The sequence below is a fragment of the Phocoena sinus genome, chromosome 4 (genome assembly GCF_008692025.1).
Source record: "Phocoena sinus isolate mPhoSin1 chromosome 4, mPhoSin1.pri, whole genome shotgun sequence".
Lineage (NCBI taxonomy): Eukaryota > Metazoa > Chordata > Mammalia > Artiodactyla > Phocoenidae > Phocoena > Phocoena sinus.
Window position 1 is genome coordinate 65,163,906 of NC_045766.1, and position 25,905 is coordinate 65,189,810.

The window sequence follows — 25,905 nt, forward strand, 5'->3', positions numbered from 1 at the left end:
CAACATTTGCCTTTTTTCTGGTTAGTTTAGGGGCCTTAGAACCAGTGTTTGGGACCTAATTACTGCATGAATGTGTATTTCTGTATTCCAAAGTAGGAATAATAACATAAATACATAAAAATAATCTCATGATGGTAGGACACATTACAAAGTCTTTCCCCATCCATCATCTCATCTCACCTGTTCTTATAGAACAGGTTAGTGCCTGTGGGCTTCCTTAGTGAGTATCTTAAGCATTGTTACAGATAGATATTAGCACAAGAATTAGCACTGAATAATCATGTATGGAGGATTTACAAATAATTTTTTCTCTCTTTATTTCAAAGTGATCATACTGTATTGTCTGATTTTATTTAGATCACAGACCAGCTCTGCCCATAACCAGGTATCTAAGAAAGAATCCCTTCTCTACTCTGTGCCTCACGTTTGTCACTTGTCAAATAGGAATATTGCTGCTATTGTAGCAATATTGTAATATTACAATATTGTAATACTGACAATAATACCAATTTCACCTCATTGGCTTGAGGTGAAGAATAAAATCATTAATCCATGTGAAAACACAATATACATAACTGATCACAGTGAAAATACAAAATGTATCTTTTGAGTGACCAGATTGTTGGCTACTTTGTCAAGGTCAATTCAGCTTAATTAAATAATTTTCACTTGTTTCTTAAACTTTCTGAGGTAGCTTTGTCTTACTTTCTTCTGTTTACCCAATAGTGACTGCTGGCAAGTGCTGTATGTTCAGTAAACACTTGTTGATTGCATTTTTTAAAGTACCGATCTTCTGAAGTCCAGTGCTGGAAATTTGTGAGCTACTTATATTTCTGCTTAGCATTCCTCACGCCTCTGATTTAATTTCTAGATTATAAGTTCCATTGATAGAACCCTTATAAATATCACATGAAGAAGATGAGCATTACCTTTAGGCCATGCAATTTACTTTTTAAAAATCTGATTAATTTCAACACAATCAGCCAGGATGTCAGAAGATCTCAGTGCCTTTGATAGATGCTGACAGGTGAGGAAATTAAAATCAGGGAGGGAAGCAATTAAATACTGGCAAACATTACTTTAATGAGACACCCAAATTGTTCATAAGCCATGGAGTACGTTGTATTCTTGATCAATGTCTTAGGGTATCAGATGAGCGTGCATTTAAAAATGTTCCTCATACGGGATTCGATGATGGGAATGAAGGACATTCCATGTCTGTCATCTAAAGCCTTTGGCCTAATCTCACATTTCAATTGCTTTTGGGGTCAGACTTCCTAATAATCATGTTTAAGATTATGACATTGTTTAAGTTATAAGTAATCCTCTCACCACCACCTTTACCAATCCATAAAACTTACCAAAATGCACAAAGTCTAGACAAAATAATTCTTGGCCTTTTCACAGTGGTTTAGGGACAACCATGGTCAAGACCCATGGAAAGAGAGGTAGAAAAATGTATATTTAATACAACTTCTGATTTAAAAGACTTGGGAATTGTAGTGCTAAAACCAGAACCCAGGTCCTCAATCCCCATTCCAGTGTTCTTTTTAAGATAACCCCCCCTTGTTCAGAAAGAAAATCTGGGACCACAAGACTGAAGACTTACTTGTTTATTGGCTTAGAGGAAGTTTTTACGAAGCTCTGTCAACTGCTCATTTGTACTATAGCACTTGTAAAGTATCAAGTATTAAGGGGCATCTATACATTGACCTTAGTGATTCTCATGCCATTTGGTTGGAATTTTTGTTCATAATGTCAGGATCATCATCTAGAGTTACGTTGCCTAAAAAGTGTTCTGGGGTGCAGTGGTCAATCCAGAGGTTACCATGGTTTGTGAAAAACCTGTCGAAACAGGTCTCTCTGCTCTCTTCATTTCTCATGGCCTCCCATTCCTCTCTTCTTTTTTCCTTATTCCCCATCATTTTTCTTTCCTCCCTCCCTCCCTCCCTCCCTTCCTCTCTCTCTCTCTCTCTCTCTCTCTCTTCCTTTGCCTCCATTGTTCTCTCCTATTTTCCCCCAAATACAGTAGAAATGATGAATTATTTTATACTAGTCCCAGCTAGGTTTGGTGAGTCTTGCTTTTGCACTGATTCTAATTAATAAGTTGAAATTGTGTAAGTTAGAGGTTGATCTCCTGATTTCTTTATTTTTGGTTGAAATTGCTTCTGGAGATGAGAACAGTTTTCTTGGGAGAGGATGGGTGATTTGATAGAGGATGCAGACCTGCCAGGTTCTGGGCCAGCAGTCATAAAATCTACAGAGGCAGCCAAAGATAACTGACTTTATTACCAAGACACTAGAGTGGGATTTGTCATTTGTCCCAGATGTCTTTATGGGTCTAGTGGAGAACTCCACTGCATTGGGAAATAACTCGAGTTACTGAGGACACGTGCCACTCAAACCGTGTGAGAAGAGGACGGTGAACTTCTTAGATAGAAGGTTTCAGCTTTTCTGCGGTGTGAGATGAAGCTTAGTGATGGAGACCCCTTTACGAAAATTCAGTGGTACAGCCTTCTGTTGTTTCTGTGGCTTGTGTTTCAATAGCTTGCTCAAGGATGTCGCATCTCTGAAACTTCACTGGGGAGAGCTGAGAAAGTGTTCATGGTAACCCTGCATCGAACAGTCTTTTGCCTCAGCTTAGTAATGTGTCACCTTCTGGTTAGACCACAGATGTGAAGTCTCTCTCCTTTCACTTGCCAGTGAAGCAGGACTCAATACTAAATGTGCTTTGGTGCCTTGACAATGGACTTTTATTGGGTATATACTATTTTACCTTTCCCTCCAAATAGAGCGCCCCCAAATGGAAGCCTGCATCGTGTAGTAGAAGAGTCCTTACTTGTTTGGGGATCAAGATACAAGGTTAAACTTTTATCTGTTCCATGTTAACCATGTGATTTTTGAAGTTTGGTTTCCTGATTGGTGGAATTGGGGTAGTAAGGTTTCATTGGGGTTATGTCGAGGATGATTTGAGAAAACATGGTCATGAAATATTTTTCAAACTATAAAGCATAATGTTACAGATGATTAATGTTTTGATATTGATGGCATATGATAAGAGTTTCTTGCAGAGTATCCTATCAACCATGCTCTATTCATATCATCTGATTTGAGCCCTGTATGAAAATGGGATATATTCATAAAACTTCTCAGAGGTCTTTACTTCTCAGTAAATCTATCCTTATGTTAAAACAAATCCCCTTGTTCTTGCACTCCCGTTGGAAGCTCCATCTCTCTGAACCTAAAGCACGATACAGGCACAAACTTTAGAAAGATCTGTGATAAACCTTCAGGCCATTCACCTAAAGCATTTTTTTTTTGCTTTTTGGGGTTGAGGGGACACATGATTCTTAACTTTTGAGGTTTTGTCATTTGGAACAAAAGTTCTTTGTGCTGCTGTTAGGTGAGGCCATGTTAAGATTGATATAGATAAATATTGTGGTATTTTTTTTTTTTTTTTTTGCGGTACACGGGCCTCTCACTGTTGTGGCCTCTCCCGTCGCGGAGCACAGGCTCCGGACGCGCAGGCTCAGCGGCCATGGCTCACGGGCCTAGCTGCTCCGCGGCATGTGGGATCTTCCCGGACCGGGGCACGAACCCGTGTCCCCTGCATTGGCAGGCGGACTCTCAACCACTGCGCCACCAGGGAAGCCCAATATTGTGGTATTTTAAAACTAGGGTCACAAATCAAGGAAATACCCAACCCAGAGATATCCTCTAGCCTTGTGTGCTTAGAGCATCATTCTTTGATCATATAAGTGTGGGCTCATAGGAAGAAATGTTACCATTTTTTATACCACCGCTGTCCATGCCTATAAATATGAAATAATGTAGGAGAATCTTCCACAAAAAGTTTAACTCATCTTTGGCTATGAAGTAGGTATTATATGCCACATTTACGTGTAAGGAAATTGACATTTGGGGCTTAAGTAACTTGCCTAAGACCATTGGTAAGAGGAAGACATGTCTGACTGGCTCTAAATCCCAAGTGTTTTTGCTACTTCTTCACGTCAATCAAATAGCTGGTTTTATTTCATTATTCCCTCTTCCACTAAGTCTAGTGGATCTAGTCAGTGAGTTGTCTGTCCTTGTGTTTTCCCACCTAATATCCTAGGTATAAAGGAAAGACCACTGGACGAACAGGCAGAGCTCAGAGGGTTCAAACTCTCACTCTGCCATGTACTGTACTATGTAGTCTTGGACAATTTACCTACTTTTTCTGAACTTCAGTTTTCACATCTGTAAAATCGAGACAGTAATACCCATTTCCCATGACATTTGTGAAGTTAATCGAGAGATGTTAGTTCCCTTCTCATCCTCCTTTTCACTCTGTGAGCTTCTGTTTCCTCACCTAAGAAGTGGGTAGAATAATCTCTTCCTGCTTCTTCACCAGGTTGTCATGGGGTGAAATGAGATAATGAATGTGAAAGTGTTTTGCAAACAAGAAACTGTGGTATAGATAGAAGAGTTTATGATTGTTAATGAATAAATAGAGCTTGGAACCTAAGAGTAACCTTTACCTGTTTCATTTACAGACACTAGCATTGCAGTTTGCTGAACCTTGTGTCCACTGATCATTCCAAGAGGTAAGAGAGGCTTGGCATCATCATGTTTATGAAATGCTGATAGGCATCTTAGCCAGTAAAGTTTAAGGTAGATTTCACTCCCAACAGAAGAAATAGTAAGGTATTTCATGAGTATCAAAACCTGAAAAATGGCCAAGACAGTGAACTTTGCCCGTTTTATGTCTTCTTGATTTGATTTCTCTTTCAATTCCTAGCTTTCTAAGGTTCAAATCAGAAGCACAGAAGTCTGGGCACCTTGGAAGTATTTAAGTGTCCACAGTATGCCATGTCCTAGTATGGCCTTTTTTTTTTTTTTTTTAAAATTAATTATTGGAGTATAGTTGCTTTACAATGTTGTGTTAGTTTCAGCTGTGCAGCAAGGTGAATCAGCTATACATATACATATATCCTCTCTTTTTTGGATTTCCTTCCCATTTAGGTCACCGCAGAGCATTGGGTAGAGTTCCCTGTGCTATACAGTAGGTTCTCATTAGTTATCTATTTTATACATAGTGTCAATAGTGTATATATGTCAATCCCAGTCTTCCAATTGGGATTGGGATTGACGTATGTACACTACTGATACTATGTATAATAGTATCATAGTCTTCCCTGCCCCCCCCCCCCCCCCCACCCCCCCCCCCCCCCGCGCTCCCCCTTGGTATCCATATGTTTGTTCTCTACCTAGGATGTTCTTATCTAGTGCCTTCTTGTATCCCCAGTGAGTATATAGCAGGAGGGCTTTCTCTCCAGCTTCCTGGCTGTCAATTGAGTGCATTTTTCACTACACTATGCTACCAGTGTTACCTGGCTCTGAAGGGGCCAAACTTTACTCATTGGGTCTGTCACTGCCTCTTAACTGCCCAAAACACATCTCAAAAGGACATAATCTAAGGCTACAACCAAAAAAATCTTAAGAATACAGGACATGAGTTAGAGTCTTTCGAAACCCAGGGCCCATAGTGTCTTCATTCCACTCTCCTGGGGAACCAGTGTGAAGGAGTTGGGACTTTGGCAGAAGAATTCATTCTTCTTGAGTTTGTCAAGAAAACAGTGACCAGTTTAACAAAGACCCGGAATAACCAAGGCAATCTTGAGAAAGAAAAACGGATCTGGGGGAATCAGGCTCCCTGACTTCAGACTATACTACAAAGGTACAGTAATCAAGGCAGTATGGTACTGGCACAAAAACAAATATAGATCAATGGAACAGGGTAGAAAGCCCAAATATAAACCCATGCACATATGGTCACCTTATTTTTGATAAAAAAGACAAGAATATACAGTGGAGAAAAGACAGCCTCTTCAATAAGTGGTGCTGGGAAAACTGGACAGCTACATGTAAAAGAATGAAATTAGAACACTCCCTAACACCATACACAAAAATAAACTCCAAATGGATTAAAGACCTAAATGTAAGGCCAGACACTATAAAACTCTTAGAGGAAAACGTAGGCAGAACACTCTATTACATACATCACAACAAGATCCTTTTTGACCCACCTCCTAGAGAAATGGAAATAAAAACAAAAATAAACAAATGGGACCTGATGAAACTTAAAAGCTTTTGCACAGCAAAGGAAACCATAAACAAGCAAAAACAACTCTCAGAATGGGAGAAAATATTTGCAAATGAAACAACTGACAAAAGATTAATCTCCAAAATTTAAGCAGCTCATGCAGCTCAATATTAGAAAAACAAACAACCCAATCCAAAAATAGGCAGAAGACCTAAAAAGGCATTTCTCCACAGAAGATATACAGATTGCCAACAAACACATGAAAGGATGCTCAAAATCACTAATTATTAGAGAAATCAAAACTACAATGCGGTATCACCTCACACCAGTCAGAAAGGCCACCATCAAAAAATCTACAAACAATAAATGCTGGAGAGGGTGTGAAGAAAAGGGAACCCTCTGGCACTGTTGGTGGGAATGTAGATTGATACAGCCACTATGGAGAACAGTATGGAGGTTCCTCAAAAAACTAAAAATAGAACTACCGTACAACCCAGCAATCCCACCACTGGGCATATACCCTGAGAAAACCATAATTGAAAAAGAGTCATGTACCACATTGTTCATTGCAGCTCTATTTACAATACCCAGGACATGGAAGCAACCAAAGTGTCCATCGACAGATGAATGGATAAAGAAGATGTGGCACATATATACAATGGAGTATTACTCAGCCATAAAAAGAAACGAAATTGAGTTCTTTGTAGTGAGGTGGATGGACCTAGAGTCTGTCATACAGAGTGAAGTAAGTCAGAAAGAGAAAAACAAATACTGTATGCTAACACATACATATGGAATCAAAAAAGAAAAAGGTTTTGAAAAACCTAAGTGCAGGATGGGAATAAAGATGCAGATGTAGAGAATGGACTTAAGGACATGGGGATGGGGAAGGGTAAGCTGGGACAAAGTGAGAGAGTGGCATGGACACATATACACTACCAAAGGTAAAATAGATAGCTAGTGGGAAGCAGCCGCATAGCACAGGGAGATCAGCTCGGTGCTTTGTGACCACCTAGAGGGGTGGGATAGGGTGGGTGGGAGGGAGATGCAAGAGGGAGGAGATATGGGGATATATGTATATGTATAGCTGATTCACTTTGTTATAATGCAGAAACTAACACACCATTGTAAAGCAATTATACTCCAATAAATATGTTAGAAAAAAAAAGAAAATGGAGACAAGTTTAAAAAAACAAATAAGGAAGCATAAAATTTATTTTATGTGTTTAAGGAAGCATAAAAAGTTTTAAAATTTGGAAAATGTGAGTTTTCCTCTGCAGACAACCATCTGATATCTGTACTTCCCAGCTAGCTCCTTTATGCTCTCTATAATCTTCTAGAAGTCTTAGCCTAAAAGAGGTGAAGTAGTCACTATGGTGATCCTAACTGCAGGCCCTATAGAATAGCAACTTTGTGGAAGATTTGATATCAGCATTTCAAGTACTGTAAACATTTGTTCTGATGAATATTTTGATTATCCCTTAGGTATGTTCTTTCCATGATCTTTTTTTTTTTTTTAATATTTATTTATTTATTTAGGCTGCGCCAGGTCTTAGTTGCGGTACGTGGGATCTCTTAGTTGCCGCATGCATGTGGGATCTAGTTCCCTGACCAGGGCTCGAACCTAGGCCCCCTGCGTTGGGAGTTTGGAGTCGTAGCCGTTGGACCACCAGGGAATTCCCTCTTTCCATGATCTTAAACATAATTTTTTTTTTTTTTTTTTTTGCGGTACGCGGGCATCTCACTGTGTGGCCTCTCCCGCTGCGGAGCACAGGCTCCGGACGCGCAGGCTCAGCGGCCATGGCTCACGGGCCCAGCTGCCCCGCGGCACGTGGGATCCTCCCGGACCGGGGCACGAACCCGCGTCCCCTGCGTCGGCAGGCAGACTCTCAACCACTGTGCCACCAGGGAAGCCCAAACTTAATTTGAAAAAAAAATTTTATTGGCGTACAGTTGATTTACAATGTTGTGTTAGTTTCAGGTGTACAGCAAAGTGAATTAGTTATATATATATATATACATACGTACACTCTTTTTTAGATTCTTTTACCATATAGGCCATTACAGAGTACTGAGTAGAGTTCCCTGCAGTAGGGAATTCCTATGCAGTAGGTCCTTATTAATTATCAATTTTATATATAGTAGTTTAAACATAATTTTAATTACACAGACCTTTGAAAGAATTGAGGTTTGTTGGTACTGACCCATATTTGCAGGAGTTAGCAATTTAGAAATGAGTGGAAATTTTGGTGTTACATTAATATGGTTTTTAAAGCTGATATTCATCATACACATGAAATAAGAAGAGGTCATGTGCAAAGAAGGCTGGTGAGGGGGCACATATGGACTGTGAAACTCTTCTATGAGCAGTTCAGACCTAGAAGCCACTTGTGTTGTTTAGGCTTTATGCTCGTTTCTACAAAAGAGAGGTTTACTAAAAAAAAAGATGGTAGCCAAAAATACAGGAGTGACTCCTGCCCATCTTTTTGTCCCTCTCTAGTCCATAAAACACCTCTGCAAAAAAATCCTTTCCTATGTACTTCATGTATTTTCAGGGATAAACACATCAGAGAAGAATGTACTGTAGACATGTGATACCATAATTTCTGGTGACTCTGTTAGGCAGAGATCTATTTGTTCACTTAGAAATTGCAGTTATTATATTAACTTTCCTCCAAATGCCAGTTGTTAAATATTAATAAAATAAATTTTGAAAAGTGGTTAACTCTGCCCCCACTTCCTCACTGAAACCCATCTTGAAGCTACAAAGAAGAGTTTAAGCAAGGCTGGAAAGCTTATGAAAAATTGCTCCTGAGAAAGAGGAATTTCATCTATCTCTCTGTCTGTCTCTCTATCACTCCATCCATCCATCTATCCATTCATCTATTCATCTATTTTTTTTATTTTGGAAGTAGATTTGGTGGGGAAAAAAGGATAAAATCTTCTCACATAGCCTTTGGAAGGTAGAGAAGTAAATATTCTGGGGGCATGCTACAAGAAATTTAAAATAATCTTGTGGTAATAATTGGTGTCAGTGGTAGTAATGAAGAAAGAATAACAGTTTAAATAAATAATTAGACTTGACAGTAGATGTGTCAACAGGTACCCACTTAATTAGTGTAATCATTGTGTTTCTCAGCTTTCAACATTGATCCACTGACTGTGGTGTGTTCCATGTCCCATTTCCAAACCGAATCTATTTAGAGCTGTACTCCATGGAATCTGAAACTGTATCCCCTGTTTACTATTTAGAGCTGATACCTGATGTTCTTTAACAGGGAAGATCTGTACTTGAGCAAGAACAGCCTTCTGCCTTTGGTAGACTGTTGATTATCCTTGTTTTCCACAGGGTGATTCATTAGCAAGGATGAATAATGCACAGTTAATTCTCATGGACTTGTCTATATTGCTACAGTGAATTGTTTATTATAATTTGATAGAAACAGCCCTAGTCTGCCTTAAATCCAATAAATCAGTTATTGTTATTTGAGGTAGAGTTATTGTTATTGAGTTATGAGTTATTGTTATTTCAAAATATTTGAAATTATTTTCTTAGTTACCTGGATAGAATCTCATCGCTTGCAGGAATGAAGTAATCTGTTATGGGTTATGTTCTACGAACCGGGAGTCATGAGAATCTAATTCTACTCCCAGCTCTGGCTGTGTCACCTTGGACAAGTCATTTTCCCTCTTTGGGGTCCATTTCAGTATCTAACAACAGGTCGAGTTGGACCACGTGCTTATGGCATTATTTCTAGTCAAATGTCCTAATATCTATGATTTTATTTCTTGGTCAATTCTTTCTTCCTCCTGCTGCCACTTTTCCAAAGTCATAGGAGAGTTCCGTGTGTGAAAATAGTTGTTCTTTTTAGTTTTTGATTCTTGTACGTACCTGATGGGCAGTTAGTGATTTGAATTATATATACACTGTGATTGGGCATTTATGCATTGCTTGTTCCCTACCCCCAGCAACATTCAGTTTCTGGTTAGAAAGGAAAAAATAAAAATCTACCTTCCTTCATGTTCTCTGCTTGATAACCTGGGTCTCAGGTTTGAGGCTCAGGTTTGAGGCTCAGGTTTGAGGCTCTGGTAAACTTCACTAGCAATATAGAGAGGTTCCTCTTCTGTTGTTTGACTTTTCCAGGGTTGAGTCAGTGACCTGTAAGGAGAGCTCAGAATGTCAAAGGCGGAGGGAACTTTAAGGACCCATCTGGCCAAATCTCAAGAGATGGAGATTTTGGGGTCAGGGAGGGAATATGATTTGTCTAAGCTTTTCGTGGCAGATCCTAGGCTAGAATTCTTTCTTCTGACTCCATAGTTGTACCTCTGTTTTAGGAGAGGAATCTCTGTATGTGAAGTATCCTTTCTCTTCCCACCATTTAAAGGGACATTATCTTTCAGGCAAAACCAATCCTGTTGTTAACGCACGGATGTGAGATGCCCTTGAAACGTAAGTGGATACCAGACTTATTCGTTCATTCCGTGAAGCATGGAATAGAGGACTCTGGCTGGCCTCTGCTCTCTGTGTTTATTAAGAGGCTGTGGATTCCCTTGCAGTTCTTCCTGTAAGAGATTACTTGACCCTGACATCACACTGTTTCCTCTTGCCCTTTTCTGATCCAATGAATTATAGGAAGCTAAGGATGAGTTCCTAGCTGGCTGTGTACTGTGCATAGTTGGGAACATTAATAAAGAGAAGACAGATGCAGGATTAATACGCAGGAGGACAGGTGAGTAATAGCCAACACAGTGAAATCTAGTTCAAGGCCTGCAGTTCCCAGTCTCTGTGCTACACAAGATTAATAGCAGCATCTCTCATTCTTTCAGATTTTCTCTCTGCCTTGTTCTTGTGGGACTGGGCTGGGGCTGAGAAGCAGCTAGAATGATCTTTGCCAAAACCAAACTAATGTTTTCATGAGATTTCCAGGTCCAGAGAAAAGAGTAGTAATTGTCTATCAGTTGGAAGATAACTTAGAGGCCACTGGGTCTAAACACTTACCTTGTACTTCATAATAATGACACACTGAGTGGAAATCATTTTACTGGGTCTGAGGTTCAAATCCTGGCTCTACTTTATTTGCTATGACTTTGGTGAAGGCATTACCTTCCTCTGAACCTTAGATTTTCCATCTATGAGATGCAAGGAGGAGGAGGAGGGTGAAATAGATTGGATGTCAAAGGTTCCCCAAATCCTGGTTTTCCTGAGTCTCTGATTTGCCTAAGGTCCTGTAGCAGGTTTGCAGCCAAGCTGAGTCTTAGATTCAGAGCTCTTTTCTCTGGATTGGAGCGCTTATCATTAAAACTTCCACCGTCTGTACTTTCTAAACCGTATGCTTATATCTTTCAGCCTTGTTTTATTAAGTGGAATTTTTCTCTCTCAGTTGGCAGATCCCTTTCTGTCAAGGGACTTGCCTAAGGCAGTAGTTATTAATTCGTCCCTGTGTGTGTGTGTGTGTGTGTGTGTGTGTGTGTGTGTGTGTGTGTGTAGTGGTAGGGGAGAGGATTACGGAATATTTGGAAACTCAGATGAATCTATGAACTAGTTAGAAAATGCACATCTGCGTAGAATGTTGTCTACAATTTCAGGAGGTTTGTAAACCTTCTGAAGGCGATACATAGGTTCTAGGTTAAGCGAAATACTTTTTTCAGCGTGCGAAGTTTGAGATGACATTTGGGTAACACATTTCCTTTGCTGTTGGATTTCTCCCACAATTCACCTATTGTTTTGCTCTGAGTGTCAGACTCATTGGAGTGTGACTCTGGACATTTATGTTTCAAACTGTTGAGCGATGTTTTAATATTGAAACTCTTATTCTGCTTGCTCTATTCATTTATTTACTCACTCACTCACTCAAAGGTGCGTTTAACCCAGAATCTGTTAAGTGCTATCCATTTTAATACATCATTTCGTTTAATCTCATAAAATAGAAAATTATTTTTTCCCACTTTTCATATGTGGAAACTGAGCTCAGAGAGGTTGAGTAATTTGCCTAACGTCATACAGCAAATGAATCGCAAAGTTTGGATTCAAATTCAGATCTGCTTGAAAATATGTGAATACCTCCAGAGATAACACTGAATGTGAATAGGGACAATGAAACAATTCTATAAACGATAGAACTTCCCGGTAGAAAATGGCCAGTGGTCCCCTGAGGAATACAGTGAATGTGTGCTCTGGGAGTTCAGAGAGGGACAAGATCACATATCCTGAATCATTTATATGACAATTCATTAGTTAAATGCCCTTCTGGTACTTTAAGGCAGAATAAGAAAAGCTGGGCAGTTGTATAAACTGCATTATAAATAACTCATGTTTTTCCTCTTCTTTCAAACTTCTATCAGGTTAGTGGTCTCAGACTCTCCATTTTTGTAAGTGAGTGCAGGAGGAGGCAGAGTGATTAGGGTCATAGAGCCCTAACCATACTGCAAGTTATCTACTGAATTGGAATTTGATGCTTTGGGGAATCCGTTGGTTGTTTTCTCCCTGTTATATTGAGCGTGAGATTTTTTTTTTTTTTTTTTTTTTTTTTTTTGCGTTATGTGGGCCTCCCACTGTTGTGGCCTCTCCCGTTGCGGAGCACAGGCTCCGGACGCGCAGGCTCAGCAGCCATGGCTCACGGGCCCAGCCGCTCCGCGGCATGTGGGATCTTCCCAGACCGGGGCACAAACCCGTGTCCCCTGCATCGGCAGGCGGACTCTCAACCGCTGCGCCACCAGGGAAGCTCAGAGCGTGAGATTTTTTTTACCAGAGATAGACTTCTGGCAGTGCACAGATCAGCACAAATGCAGATGTGAGCAGCTAGAATTTGGATCGTGCCAAGATGTAATGACTGCCACATGTGTGAATTTAATCTCAGTGCCTGGTGACCCACTGTGAGTCTGTGTGGGAGCCCTGGGAATGAAGGCCGGTGTTAGACATGGAAGAGGCCTTGGAGATTTTCAGGGGCAACAGCTTTGGATGGGAAGACGGAGGCCCCGAGAGGGGGCAGCAGAACAAGAACCAGGCTTCATACTGGCACCCTACAGTCATAGCTGCTTAAATTTTCTGTCTTCCATCGGCTCATGTTCATACTTGACCCTGGATTGGGAGCCTAGCATTATTAGCTGCATGACTTTGGATGCATTACTTGATTTCTTTGGGTCTCAGTTTTGTTGTCTGTAAAATGGAAATCACACCCTATTGGCAGGACTGTCGTGAGGGTAAGTGAAATACCATTGTGCTGTACAACACACAGAAGTATTATTGTCCACATGATTAAGAGTCCCCATCCTGTCCTAATGAGACAGGCACGCATGTCCTGCTCTTACAGATTCTGCTTCCTAACTTCATCTTGATACTTTGCAGGTCAAGTTGCTTCTCAGAGTTTGGTCTGAAGACCAGGAACAGCAGCATCACCTGGGAGCCTGTTAGAAATGCAGACCTCAGGCCCCACTCCAGACCTCCTAATCAGAATCTGCATTTTAATAAGATCCCCAGGTAGTTCCTAGGCTCATTAGAGTTGGCGAAGCATTGTTTCCGCTGGAGACCAATTCCAAGACTGTTGGCCACAGGCCTGCTGACACGGACTGAGTCTGAGCCAGCATTCCGTGACATGCCTTCCCCAAGCCTTAAGAGACAGGAGGGAGCCCTGTGAAGTCGCTCCCTGAGAGTAATGGAAGGCCGGGTTGCAGGAATCCAGCAGGCTTTATCTTTTCAACGCCCTTCATTTCCTCAGAAGTACTATTCACCAGGGGTCAGACTGGGATTGGATCCCAAGGCTTTGGGCTCCCAAAGTCTGTGTTCTTTTCATTAAATCACGATGTCTCAGTCAGGAGGAATGCTGGGCTGTGTGGATGATAGCTCTTCATTTCCACGCTTGCTGTTTTACTCTATTACTCAATTCCTAGAGGGGAAGAATTAAAAAAATTAAATTAAATTAAATTAAAAAGCTTGAATTGAAAGCCAGGATCCTGCAGCTTAATCAGTTATTTTCATTTTTTAATGAGGGAGACTATTGTGAAATAAGTAATTATTAATTACTTAAAACTAATGAAATATTTTAGTTTCCTTGCTAAAAAAGCATATGGAAGCTAAAAGAAAGCATATGGGTGTTTTTCCGGAAGCATATTGGTGAATGGACAAATTACAGTGGTGCCAATATGCCTTTGCTGTCTGGCTGGGGCCATCACTGTGTGTGCTGGCATCTGAGTCCTCTTGTGTTTAAAGGGATTATTTAAAATTCCCATCTGATGTGTGCCTTGGGTTGCCTCTGGAGTTGCACAGCTCTACCTCGTGAATCTTTCTGCCATGTTTCACTCTGACATTACTGGTGGAGTGTCACTCAGTATGCAACCTTTGCAGTTGAGGGCTACCATGCTCTTCCTTTCCAGATGTTTCTCTCCCTCTGCAGTAGACGGAACGGACCTGCCTAGCCGATGGCTAGGTATTGAGACTTTGTCCATCTCTCAGTTTACCACGGCATCCTTTCAGACTGCAGCACTGGACCTCGTTGCTCCACTGGGGACTGTGTGTGAGACTCTGGGCCCCCACTGGTGTCTGCACTGCAGACTTCTCCCTTGTAAATATCCGATTTGCAGTCCATGCCCTTTGCTCCTCCTCTTCTTTTCTTTATGTCTCTTCTCCCTTGCTGTGTGTTTAGTCGATCTGGTGAATAGCTTGATGGATTTGGAGGTGGTTGAAGCTCTTTTGGCTGCTCTGGGGATTGCACGCATCCAGGCTTGTGATGATCAGAGGCAGCATGATATGTTTGAGAAGGTACTTAGCCGAGTGTCAGAAAACCGAGGTGCAGACCAGCCTAACTTGAGAAGCATTTACTTAGCACTTACTGAGAAAGGTGGCTCGCTAAGACATCGAAGGAGGGAGCTGGCAGGTGTGTGGAGGTGAGTTTGATTCAGGGCCAGCCAGGACTCAGTGTGGTTGTGTGGGCTCAGAAATTATACTTCGTGAGTGAGAGAGTGTGGGAGCTCTTTCTACGGGAGGTTTCATATAAAACCAGGGACTTGAATTGACTTTGAAGGATGATTGAATGGACTTCGATGGGATATTACAGGGACTTCAGAGGAAATCTCTGGCAGGCAAGAATCAGCTTGAGGCAAGTCCCAGAAGCAGGTGAGTACCAGCCCTGCCCGGAGAACTGGGCACAGATGACAGAAATGTGTAGTTGAGAGAAATCACTTCTTCTCTGGTGGACCTCAGTCTCCTCGACAGCAAAGCATGACCTTTGGACAATTTGGTTCTCAAGAAGCCTCAAGAACTCCAACTGGAATTCTTCAAGATCTCCTATCCCACAGCCAGAGAAGCCATTCAGCTAAAGGCTGGTAGCTGACAGTGGCAATGGAGCAGGTCTCAGAACCCAAGTGTCCTGTTTCCTGTTTCACTGCTCTTCCTGTGACCCCACAGGGCATGATGGCGCTGAGTGGGTGGGGTGACCATTATTATTCTATCCTTTAATGTGTGAAACACAGAATTTTAAAATAATCTAAGACATAAACAGACAAGGTCTTTAACCATCTTACAGACCTGATGACCCTTCCACTGGAGAGGGTTCCACTCTTGTAAAATGCTACCTTTGGGCTTTGCTTTCCTGTCTGAGGGACCAGCACACGTTCCTCCCCCTGAGGAGGCCTTCTCTCTCCACCCCTTGGCTCAGAAGTATAGTCTTCGAATTGGACTTTGTTTTATAACTGACTTTATTTTGTACTGCCATCTTTTTGTATTTCCTCTTATCTCCCCTCACCAATATGCATATAATATGAGTTCTGAATCTAAGGACTACTTCATTCTGCTTTTCTGAATTTCCTTTAGCTCCTGGCACAGTGCCTTCTGTATCGTGCTCAATAAACACACAACTGTGTTCTTCAGCGGTTTCCCCCTCTGTTGCTTGTTTTTAAGATGGATATGACACTTAGAGATTCATAGAATTTCAGAACGGGAAAGGAACTTAAAAACTCTCTGTCTAGTCGAGCCCCCTCCCGGGGAAGAAATGGCTTACCCTACTTTGCCTGCCCAATTAGTGGCAGGTCTGAGAATGGCGCCCCCATATGACCAAGCAGCAGAGGGATGGCTGGAACCTGAGCTCTCGCTCACCACTCGGCAAGCCTTAGCTGGGTTCCTCTTTCTATGGAGAATGTTGGAATAAAGGTGGTACACGTGACGCTGTTGCCGTATGAAACAGATGGAAGCAAACAGACGTTTACTGGGTGTCTACTGTGACGTACTATGTGACAGGCCCGTGGTGGGTGCTTTCACATCGTTCAGCTCGGTCAATCGTCATAATCTAGAATTCCCACCCCTACATGCGGGAGAGAGATTGAAACAGGACATTTAGCCAGAGCCCTTCCCTGTAAGCTCCGAAGAGTGCACGGTAGTGGATAGGTTTTTGCATCCTAGAGTGTGGGCAGAGGGCTCTGCAGAGTGGTACTCTTGGCTGTTCTAAGGGGAACTGATGGGGGAGACCAATGAAAGCGAGCGGAGGTGGTGATCACAATTGCTGTGGGAGGACCTATACTCCCCCGAATATAAGAGAGGACTCAGCTCTCCCCCTCTCTCCTCCACACGTGCATCCCTGAGTCTTTGGAGAACTGAGACAAGAATGCCTCACACTCGGGGGTTGGTTGTATTGGCTCCTACTTGCTCTGGTTACGTCTTACTCCCGCCTCTCCCCTAGCCTCCAGCCCCACTGCGTCTATTTTTCTCCCTTCTATTCATTCGCCTTCTCCCCCTCCCTCCCTCTCTGAGTTAACCTGGGTGGCCTCAGGTTCTGAAGGCTCTCCAATGGCAGAGTCTCCTGTGCTGGACTGTGAAAACGCTGGCAGGGAAGACGGTACCCAAATCTGTTAAATACACAGTAAAAATAGCTTCTGATCTATGGGACTCGGTATTAAGCAAGATGCTATTAACGAGGTCTGAGTGCTGTGCTGAAATGCGGCAGCGGCACATGCGTCTTGGCTGCCTTTCCTCCCTACCTCTGGCAGCTTGCGAGCAGTGTTGCCATGACACTCCTTGGGCTCTGTTTAGATCAGCTATTTTCTGAAGGAGACCCTGACCTTCCCCACAGTAGAAACGGTTGATGTGGCCATGTCAGTGCCTCTCCAGGAGGCCTGGGACTGGTGGGCCCCCAGTTATGACTTGGAAACTGTTGGAAGCTGTAGGTCAGGTCACAGACGTTGAACATTTAGGAGCAAGAAGCCTGTTAACTATCCTCTAGTCTCCTTTGATGAGTGAGGGTACTGAGGCCCATTGAGTGGAAGTGACTTGCTCAAGGTCGCAGAGTGAAGTAGGGACAAAGCTGGGACAGGAACTCAGGTCTCTTGATTCTCGGTGCTCTAATGTTCCAACTGTGCCACCCTTATGCCTGCCTCAGGGCCCTTTTCAGCCCAGATGGCTGTGGATGGAGATGAGCCAGACCCGGGGATATGGCTTCCCTAGGAATGGGCAGAGGAGGTGAAGAGAGAGGGGGAAGCTCAGTGCAGAGGGAGGAATGAGGACAGGAGGGGGGTTACGGATAGAGTGGGGGCGATAGAGGCCAGTGTAAACGCCCGAGGGGCCCCTCAGCAAGGCCCATCCGAAGAGACTTTTTCTGTCAGGTCCACAGGTTGGTCCACTGAGAAGTAGATGCTTACAGGGCAGGGGAATAATTAGGTCACGTTCTCTATTGCTCTGAACACTTTCCTCACCTCATGTTACACCTCATATAAAACTACCATTAAAAGCCATTGTCAGTACCACCCTTTTTGGGATAGTTTATTATATAGTGTTAAGTATTCTTCAGGAAGTTCATATGTGAAATGCTGTCTCCTTCACAAGATTACAGGGTCTTGGGGACAGAAATTATGTCTTTGCTGGACCTTCCTCCCTTCCTTTTTCCTCCCTCCTTCTCTTCCTCCTTCCCTGCCCGCCTTCAATCATGGCACCTGGCAGAGACTGAAATCACATACAATGAAGCATCCAGGAAGTTTTTGTTTAGTTTGAACTTAGTTGAATTCGGATGACCTCTTAACATTTTTATTAATGGATGGTGAAAATTGGCAAATAAAAGTTTGGGGGAATAGTGTTCTGACCAATTAGGATTCAGTGAGATTTCTTGTACACTCTTAGTTAATCTTCATGAAAGCCAGTACACTGTCCAGTATTACCCTTATTTTACAATGAAGAAACAAAAGCCAAGTGACCTGCTCCAATTCACTTCAAGGAGTAAATGGTGAGGTTTGATTTGCATCTAGATCTCCTGTCCTTCAAATGTTATAATGTTACTTCTACTCTTCCCCAGTACTGTGGAAGAGCAGTTGTTCCACAGACAGTGGTTCACCCTTCTATCGAGGAGTCTCCAACCTTTGAAGGTTGTAGCCTACCCCCTTAAGAGTTTGGAAAAGTAAGTATGAGTCCTCAGATTGAAACAGTGACTAATTATGGTTTAGACAACCTTAGGCTGCTTTTTTTTTTTTTTTTTTTTTTTTTTTTCAGCAAGCCGAGGGAAAAATAGCGCATTTCTATATTCTTTAATCTGCTTAGTTTGAAAGAAACTTTGAAATGGTGTGTAAGACTCTTTGAACTTTTAATACGTTTGGATACATCCAGAATATGGGGATAAAAAAGGCCTTCTGCCCTAAATGAATTGACTAATTTAGCTAAAAACAAATTAGAGCACTTTTTTTGGTTACGAATGAAGGACGCAAGAATTTTTTGATGCTGCAGCTAAAGCCTGGGTTTTGGTTGATATTCATGTTTGTAGGTTTTTCTCAATATTGTCATATACATTACAATGATATCCATTATGCCTCCTAACTCTCATAGGATTTGGAGGCATTTGGTTGATAGCATCCTGCATCCTTTCTGAAAAACATAAATGTGGAGCAGTCTCCTTCTTTTTATGTATGTGCTTTGGAAGACCACCGTTGTCTAATTTAAATTTGAGTACAGAGGGCAAAGCTTATCTGTAGTGAGCATAATATCTTGATTATATAGATCTCATGTTTCCTTTTTGTGTCTAACTTTCAAGGTGTTTAAATAGAATGATTGAATAATAATGTATAATGTCCAGAGAGAAAGTTGAATACATAAAATAAATATGCGTGGAATCTATTTCTGTAGTGTGTGTGTGTGTGTGTGTGTGTGTGTGATTAGCTCAGTCTTTTTATAAAGTTGTCTATACTTTGAAAGTACATAATAACTTTGAAATTACCAGAGAAAATTGAAATCAAAACTTGGATGTTGAAGGGGATGAATATCTTATCTTTTGTTTTAGAGCTGCAGGTAAAGTGAAAGGTTAGAAGAGTGTATTGTGTGGTGTTAGATGGAAACCGAACATTGTCTTTATATTTTCTTTGCGAAGAAAGCTTGGCTTGGGAATCTGAGTATTCTTGCAAACTTTCTAAATTTCTTCAGCCCCCACTGATGCCCATACTTTGCTTAATTTGATTGAATTAGTTTACACTGAGCTATGGCTTAGAAAACGTGTTATTTATTATAAGCAATGCACATGCACACTAAATAAATAAAGGAAAGGAAAAAAAAGAAGCAGCACTTTGCACTCTTCTTGCATGTGTGAAGCAGTCTGCCTTGCTTTAGAATTGCATGTGTGTGTCTCTTTAAATAGACTGGGAACACCTTGAAGACAAGAGAAATGTTTTATGCATGTTTGTGACAATGATTTTGTGAACTTAAGTGCAGTAGATCAAAACAACTTTGCTAACGTCCTTTCCTTGGAGTTGATAGGCTTGTTCAGAATTTCTTAGAAGTCATCCTATTACTTTTGAAATTCCTCTGCTTCATATACTTTCTGTGGAATGAAGAAATGTTGTCCATCTGCCTACTTGCAAGAAAAATGGATAGTTAAATAGTGCAATATAGCCTGTTTACATACTGGCCCAAACTGTCACTGTAAGAAAAGGTTGCGTATATTCTAAAATGTCACAGAGCTAGGAAAAATATACACACGTAATATATAGAGTGAATATATATGTACATATATATATGTATATATATGATCATATATATATGATCTGTTCCTTGTCACAATATTTAACCCAATGTGCTATTTACAGTAATGAATCCAAATGTCAGTTTTAAAAATATGAAGTGTCAAAGTGTTCCCACGTTGTGGGAAAGTTTGATGTGACAGTTTGTTAATCATATGACTATTATATCAAACGTGTCTCAGTGTTTTTTGCTCAGTTCTCTTTCTTGTAGGCTCCTTGCACTTTTTCAATGAATTCCCAGTTCAAGTTACTAACCCAAGGAACACATCTGGGTTACGTGTCTCCCACAGCTCACACAAATGCTGCTATGTTTTCCTTTACTTACAATTGAATGGATTTAACATTTCAGAGTAGTTTGACTTTTGTGCCTGACACATTTATGTATAGAAGCTAAAAGAAAAAGAAAATTCCTCTACTGTAATTTTGTTGTTTTCACTGCAAAACCATCACATGAAACCTTGATAGAATGGATGTTTTGTGTTTCTCCAAGCTGGGTTTCCCAAGGTTTAATTTAGATGTCCTTACTCTTTGACCTTGGGCACATTTTTGAATTTTACTTGGCACATTGATCATACCAACTTCTTCATCTTAATAAAAGGGCAGAATCCTAGAACATAAATATTTTATGCTTGGGAAAAGGCAGCATGGTTTCCTTCGGAAGGATTTGTGGCTATGCTACTTACTAGCTCTGGATGCAAGGACCACACTCAATCTCTGGGCCTCAGTTTCCTCTGAAGAATTGTTAAGGTTGAAATTAGATTAGATTAGTGAATTTTTAAATTTATACCTTCAAGGAGCCCAGAGTTCTGGGTGGACGTACAGCCTCAGATGATGGGGCGTGGGGAGAGTGGCGAGGACTCTGGGCCCTTCTGCCTGAGCAGCTCACTCTTAGATCTGTTTAAATTTAGTTTTATATACTATTTCATTTAAATAAAAGGCTCCACTGCTTAAGCGACCAACTTGCTTACCTGTTGGCAGCCACTCTGCTCTGCGGTGTAAAGTCAGTGTTCTCTGATTCTGCGGCTCATCTCCTGAGAGGTATCAGTTGGCAGTCACTCCAGCAGATCTCGGCTAATCTGGCCTCAGGTTCTGCCTGTGCATCCATGTGGCCTCTGTGGAAGTTCTTTCAATGGCAAAGGATTCTCCATGGTGAGATTTGAGGGAAGGGCCACTAACTGAGGGCCCATCTGTGTCTGAGTCTAATCCTTGCAGCTTTTTAGTCTTAATAAACTTACTTTCCAATTTGGCAGATTTTTACATCATCAAAGACTGTTGTTTAGAACAAGTACAGACAGAGGAAGATATAGAAGCTTTGGCAGGTATTTAATCTGCTTTTGGTTGAGGATATGAATGTTACTCCTTAAGCTGGAGCGTTTCAGACAATTTGGGGAGGAGATTGAACGCCCACAACGTGAAATTTTACTTCACCCATTATTTTTTCCTTCCCTTCACCCCATATACTACCACCTTGATCCACTCTGCAGGACATATTCCTGTGTATATTCCCCAGAATGATGGGGCAGGTGAATTGAAAAGTTGTGAATTACAAATCAAGGAAAAGACTGTAAGAATGACAAATGATCGAGGGATATGATGTAGCAAGACTTTAGAAAAGCCTTTAAGTATGAACATAATAAAATCAAATTGGAGAAAGTATTTCTCATAGATTAAAAAAAAGTGTCCTAAAAATGGGAGAGAGGATGAATGTCTATTTTGCTAGACATTCAGAAGCATCATTTTCAAAGTTCCTCAGGGATCAAGTTCGGGGATTAGTTTAACTCTCCTAATATCTGGAATTGTGAAGGGAGAGAATGGTCAAGTGTACAGTTTTTTTTTTTTTTTTTTTTTTTTTTTTGCTGTACAAGGGCCTCTCACTGTTCGGGCCTCTCCCGTTGCGGAGCACAGGCTCCGGACACGCAGTTTCAACGGCCATGGCTCACGGGCCCAGCCGCTCCGCGGCATGTGGGACCTTCCCGGACCGGGGCACGAACCCGCATCCCCTGCATCGGCAGGCGGACTCGCAACCACTGCGCCACCAGGGAAGCCCAAGTGTACAGTTTTGTCATGACAGTTCCTTATAGTGAAATGGCCCTTTGGTAACGGATCTCATCTAAACGGTGGAAGCCCAGAAGCAGTAGCTGAGTGCCAAGACAGGATGTTCTTTTATTGAGTCACATATCAGCCATTGGGGATGCACCTGGGTTTATTGGGCTGGGGGGAAGGGATGACCCAAAATACATGTATAGGATAATTAGAAAAAAACCAGGAGTGGTTCCTGACTTGTTCCTTAAACTGGTGAGATGAGGCAAAATGTTCTAAACCAAAGTCACACTCTAGACATCCAGCTTTCATTGGAACAGGAAGCATTTTGTGTATAGTTTTGGTCGAAGTGGAATAGTATAAAGGATTGTTTGGATAGAGGGGATGACATGGGGACAAACCAAAAGGTACAGCCCAGGACTTGAACTCAGGTAGTCTGTCCCCAGCAGCTGCTCTCTTAACCACTAAGCTACGTTGTCTGCATACTGTGGGTGTAATTCTACATGCCTTTTCTACCTCCCAGCATGTCATGAGGCTGAAACAAGATGATACGTGTGAAAGTATTAGGAAAGGGGTGAACCAACAGGTGAAGGTGAGACAGCATACAAATTACTATAAAGTAGAAACTTGCTGAGAAAGTTCAGAGAAGAGAAAAGAATGATCACTTCCAGCTGGGGTGGAGGGCAGGGGATTAAGGAGGGCTTCTTGGGGAAAGTGTCACTTGGGTTGGCCTTGAGCGGGATTTTGATAAAGGGGGAGGCTCTCTGAGCAAATGGAATGAACAATGGGATAGAGTCATCGAAGTGCAGGGTGGTGAAAAAGAAGGCGTTAGTTCATCAAATGCTGATGAGTTTAGCAGATTCTTTCCAAAACAGTGTGCACTGAGGAATGGGGAAGGGAAGTGGCGTGTGGAGGAAGGGAAGGACATGGTGAGTAAGGTAATGAATGGGAAGATGAAAAAGCATAACCAAAAACTGCCGTCTTGGGCTTCCCTGGTGGCGCAGTGGTTGAGAGTCCGCCTGCCGATGCAGGGTACGCGGGTTCGTGTCCCAGTCCGGGAGGATCCCACATGCCGCGGAGCGGCTGGGCCCGTGAGCCATGGTTGCTGAGCCTGCGCGTCCGGAGCCTGTGCTCCGCAACGGGAGAGGCCACAACGGTGAGAGGCCCGCATACCGCAAAAAAAACCCAAAAAACAACAACAAAAAAACTACCGTCTTCATCATCCTTCTGGGAGTCAACTCTAGGCAAATAGATGATCCCTGCCTCATGTAGATCATGCTTTGACTCAATTTATTTTCTTGTGCGTGGTCCATAAATCCTAGTCCAAGGAGATACCAGTCTAAGAAGATGTGTCCCCCGTAAGCCTGGAGAATGCAGCATGCTCTGGCGCCCTCTTAGGTATTGACAATGTATGTTAGCTTGTTAAATCTTCCAGGAAGCCCTGTGGGACAGCCGTCAGCTTACTTTCAGTTGACTCTGGAACGTGGTTTTTCCCTTTGAGCAACCCTAGTTAACATCCCCGAGTAGATAAGACTCCCAGAGACCTCCAGCCCACCAGCTGGACTGATCTGTATCTGCTGTCCAACAGATCCTCTGAGAGGAGAAGCAGATCCACTCTCAGGGCAGCCCGAAGTCCCATTCTGAAAGAAGAAGTTGCACAGAGCACTTTTGCCTGTAGAAATGGTTATGTGTCATTTAGAAAGAAAGCTGTGCTCAAGATAACCTTGAGAACCTGCAACCCCTCTGAAAAAGTAAGAGTGAGAAGCAGGAAGTGAAGGAGCCCTAGGTCTTGGAATGTGTCTGAGTGCAATAGATCACAACCACAGGACCACCCCCAGCAGGCTGCCCTGTGAACATTTATGAGAAAACATCCTTCAAGTCAGGAGCTTGCCAGCCAGCCCCGGAGACGGCAAGGAGCCTAGCTCACTCTCAGGTGCTGCATTGTCCTGAAAGGGGAAGAAAGGCAGTGGACTGTGTTGAGTGTCTACTCCTTCCCACACACCACATTCAGAGTCGGAGTCGTCATGTTAACACCTTCTCACTTAATCCCCTCAACAATCCCACTAGGTTAGGATTATTAATCTCTTCCTGTATAGATGAGGACACCGAATCCAGGGTGTCTCAGTGCTGCTGAATAGATCACGTTGTTTTATATCTTGGACCTTGACCATGTTCCTTTCCATCCTTGTCTGCCTGGTGAACTTGTGTTTCCCCAGGTTGTAAAAGAGCTTCTCCTCTAAGGACCTTCTGAACCCCGTGGGACCTCCTGTCCTGAACTGCATGGTGCTCTTGTTGCTTAGGGCCACATGCTTTCTCTCAAGATTCAGACTTGGGGCCTGAGTGATTCTAGAGCTGCCCTGCTATGCCTACATTCAGCTTTCTCTACTGTGTGATTTCAGCGTAACTTCACTCAGACCCCGTCCTTCACAGGATACTTCTTTTCCAGCCCAGAGTTCTGGGGCCTTCCTCGCTGACATATTGAGTTTTCTGGGTTCTGGGCCTCTGAATTTTTAATGTCACCCCACCTCCACCCCGCCCTTCCTGGAACCTACCTGTTACCTTCTTGTTATTTGCTCAGGTCTGATCTTAACTTTCAAGTGACACTTGTCAAACTTGCTGTGCATTGCAATCACCTGGGGAATTTCACCCTCAGAGGCTATGGTCCTGGAGGTCTGAGAACACAGCGTGGGAGAATTTGTATTTCTAACAAGCTCCCGGATGATTCTGAAACTGTCAGTTTGTGGGCTCACTTTGATTAATACACCTTTAAAGTACAGTTCAAGACCCCTGTTTTCCAGGAAATTTAACTATCTTTACGCAAAGTGGTTTCTTTCTTCCTTTCTCTCTCTTTTTCTTTCCTTCTTTCATATTCTAATGGAACTCACCTAGGCCCTATCTGATTTAGATAACTTCTCATTTATGTAAGTCTCTGGGGCTTCATTATCAACTTCTTGTGTCTGCTTAAATGCTTTAGATAAGAGAGACAACATTGAATAAATGAACATAAGTCCGTAAGTCTGGATGGAGAATCTCGAATCCTGAATTCACAGGTTGTCATAGCTGCTTATGAGCTGTGTGTTTTGGGGCAAATCACATCTTGTAGCGTTGAGTTTTCTCATCTCTAAAATAAGGATTCCATTTCCTCCTGCTGCAGAAGCTCACGGAAAACATCAAGTGAGAGAGTGGGTATGTAAAGTGTGGTACAAATGCAAGGATGTTCACAGTAAATTGTTGCTGGTGTTTTGTTTGTTTTGTGCAGTTGACTCATTCACTTTATCATTAATGATGAGGCATGAAGGAAATGCTGTTGGTTTTTGATGAGGTGTGGAGTGGAGGGTGGGGCTGAAGTGATGCTGAGATTTCAGGAAAGTTCTTTTCAGTTTCTGGAAATGATTCTCACACTGACACTGACAGTTATAAGCCCGGGCTCAGGTCAGAAAAGCAACGTGCCTTTCTGTTGAACTTTCAGGTAGGCCATAATGATTATGAAAATTGTGTTCATCTTATGAACTTCTCACTTAAACTTGAGAAGAATGATGAAATATTCATAGTGGTTGTCACTTACAGGGGTTTGTAGGGTGACTGCTAGTGGCCAAGTTTATAAATCCTTAAGTTTGTTTTCTGTAACAAGAATACCTAAAACAGGAAGTGTCCTCTTCTAGGTTTTCTTAAGATAGCATATGCATTCCTTAAGTACCTACAGTGCAAAGTCTAGATCAGGCACTGAGGAATAAAAATGTGGTGGGATGTGTAATTTCTTCTTTCACAGAGTTTACAGTCCAGTGGGAGACACAGACACATGC

The 25,905-nt window shown here is 42.1% G+C and overlaps 1 protein-coding gene across 19 annotated transcripts in view; it reads left to right on the forward strand.

Moving 5' to 3' along the window:
• The window catches only part of LPP (LIM domain containing preferred translocation partner in lipoma), a 700,519-nt gene that overhangs the window by 177,742 nt on the left and 496,872 nt on the right, over positions 1 to 25,905 (forward strand). For 12 of the 19 annotated variants that reach the window (XM_032629901.1, XM_032629897.1, XM_032629895.1 and 9 more), the window contains one exon: positions 4,536 to 4,586. The exons of 2 other annotated variants lie outside the window; for them this stretch is intronic. Coding sequence is in view for 4 of the 17 variants with exons in the window: in XM_032629887.1 (XP_032485778.1) it covers positions 10,523 to 10,535 (13 nt within the window). In the remaining 13 variants the exon portion in view is untranslated. Of the gene's footprint in view, positions 1 to 4,535; positions 4,587 to 7,624; positions 7,647 to 10,486; positions 10,536 to 25,905 lie in introns of all 19 variants that reach the window. 5 more of the 19 variants (XM_032629887.1, XM_032629905.1, XM_032629888.1 and 2 more) reach the window with 2 other exon arrangements.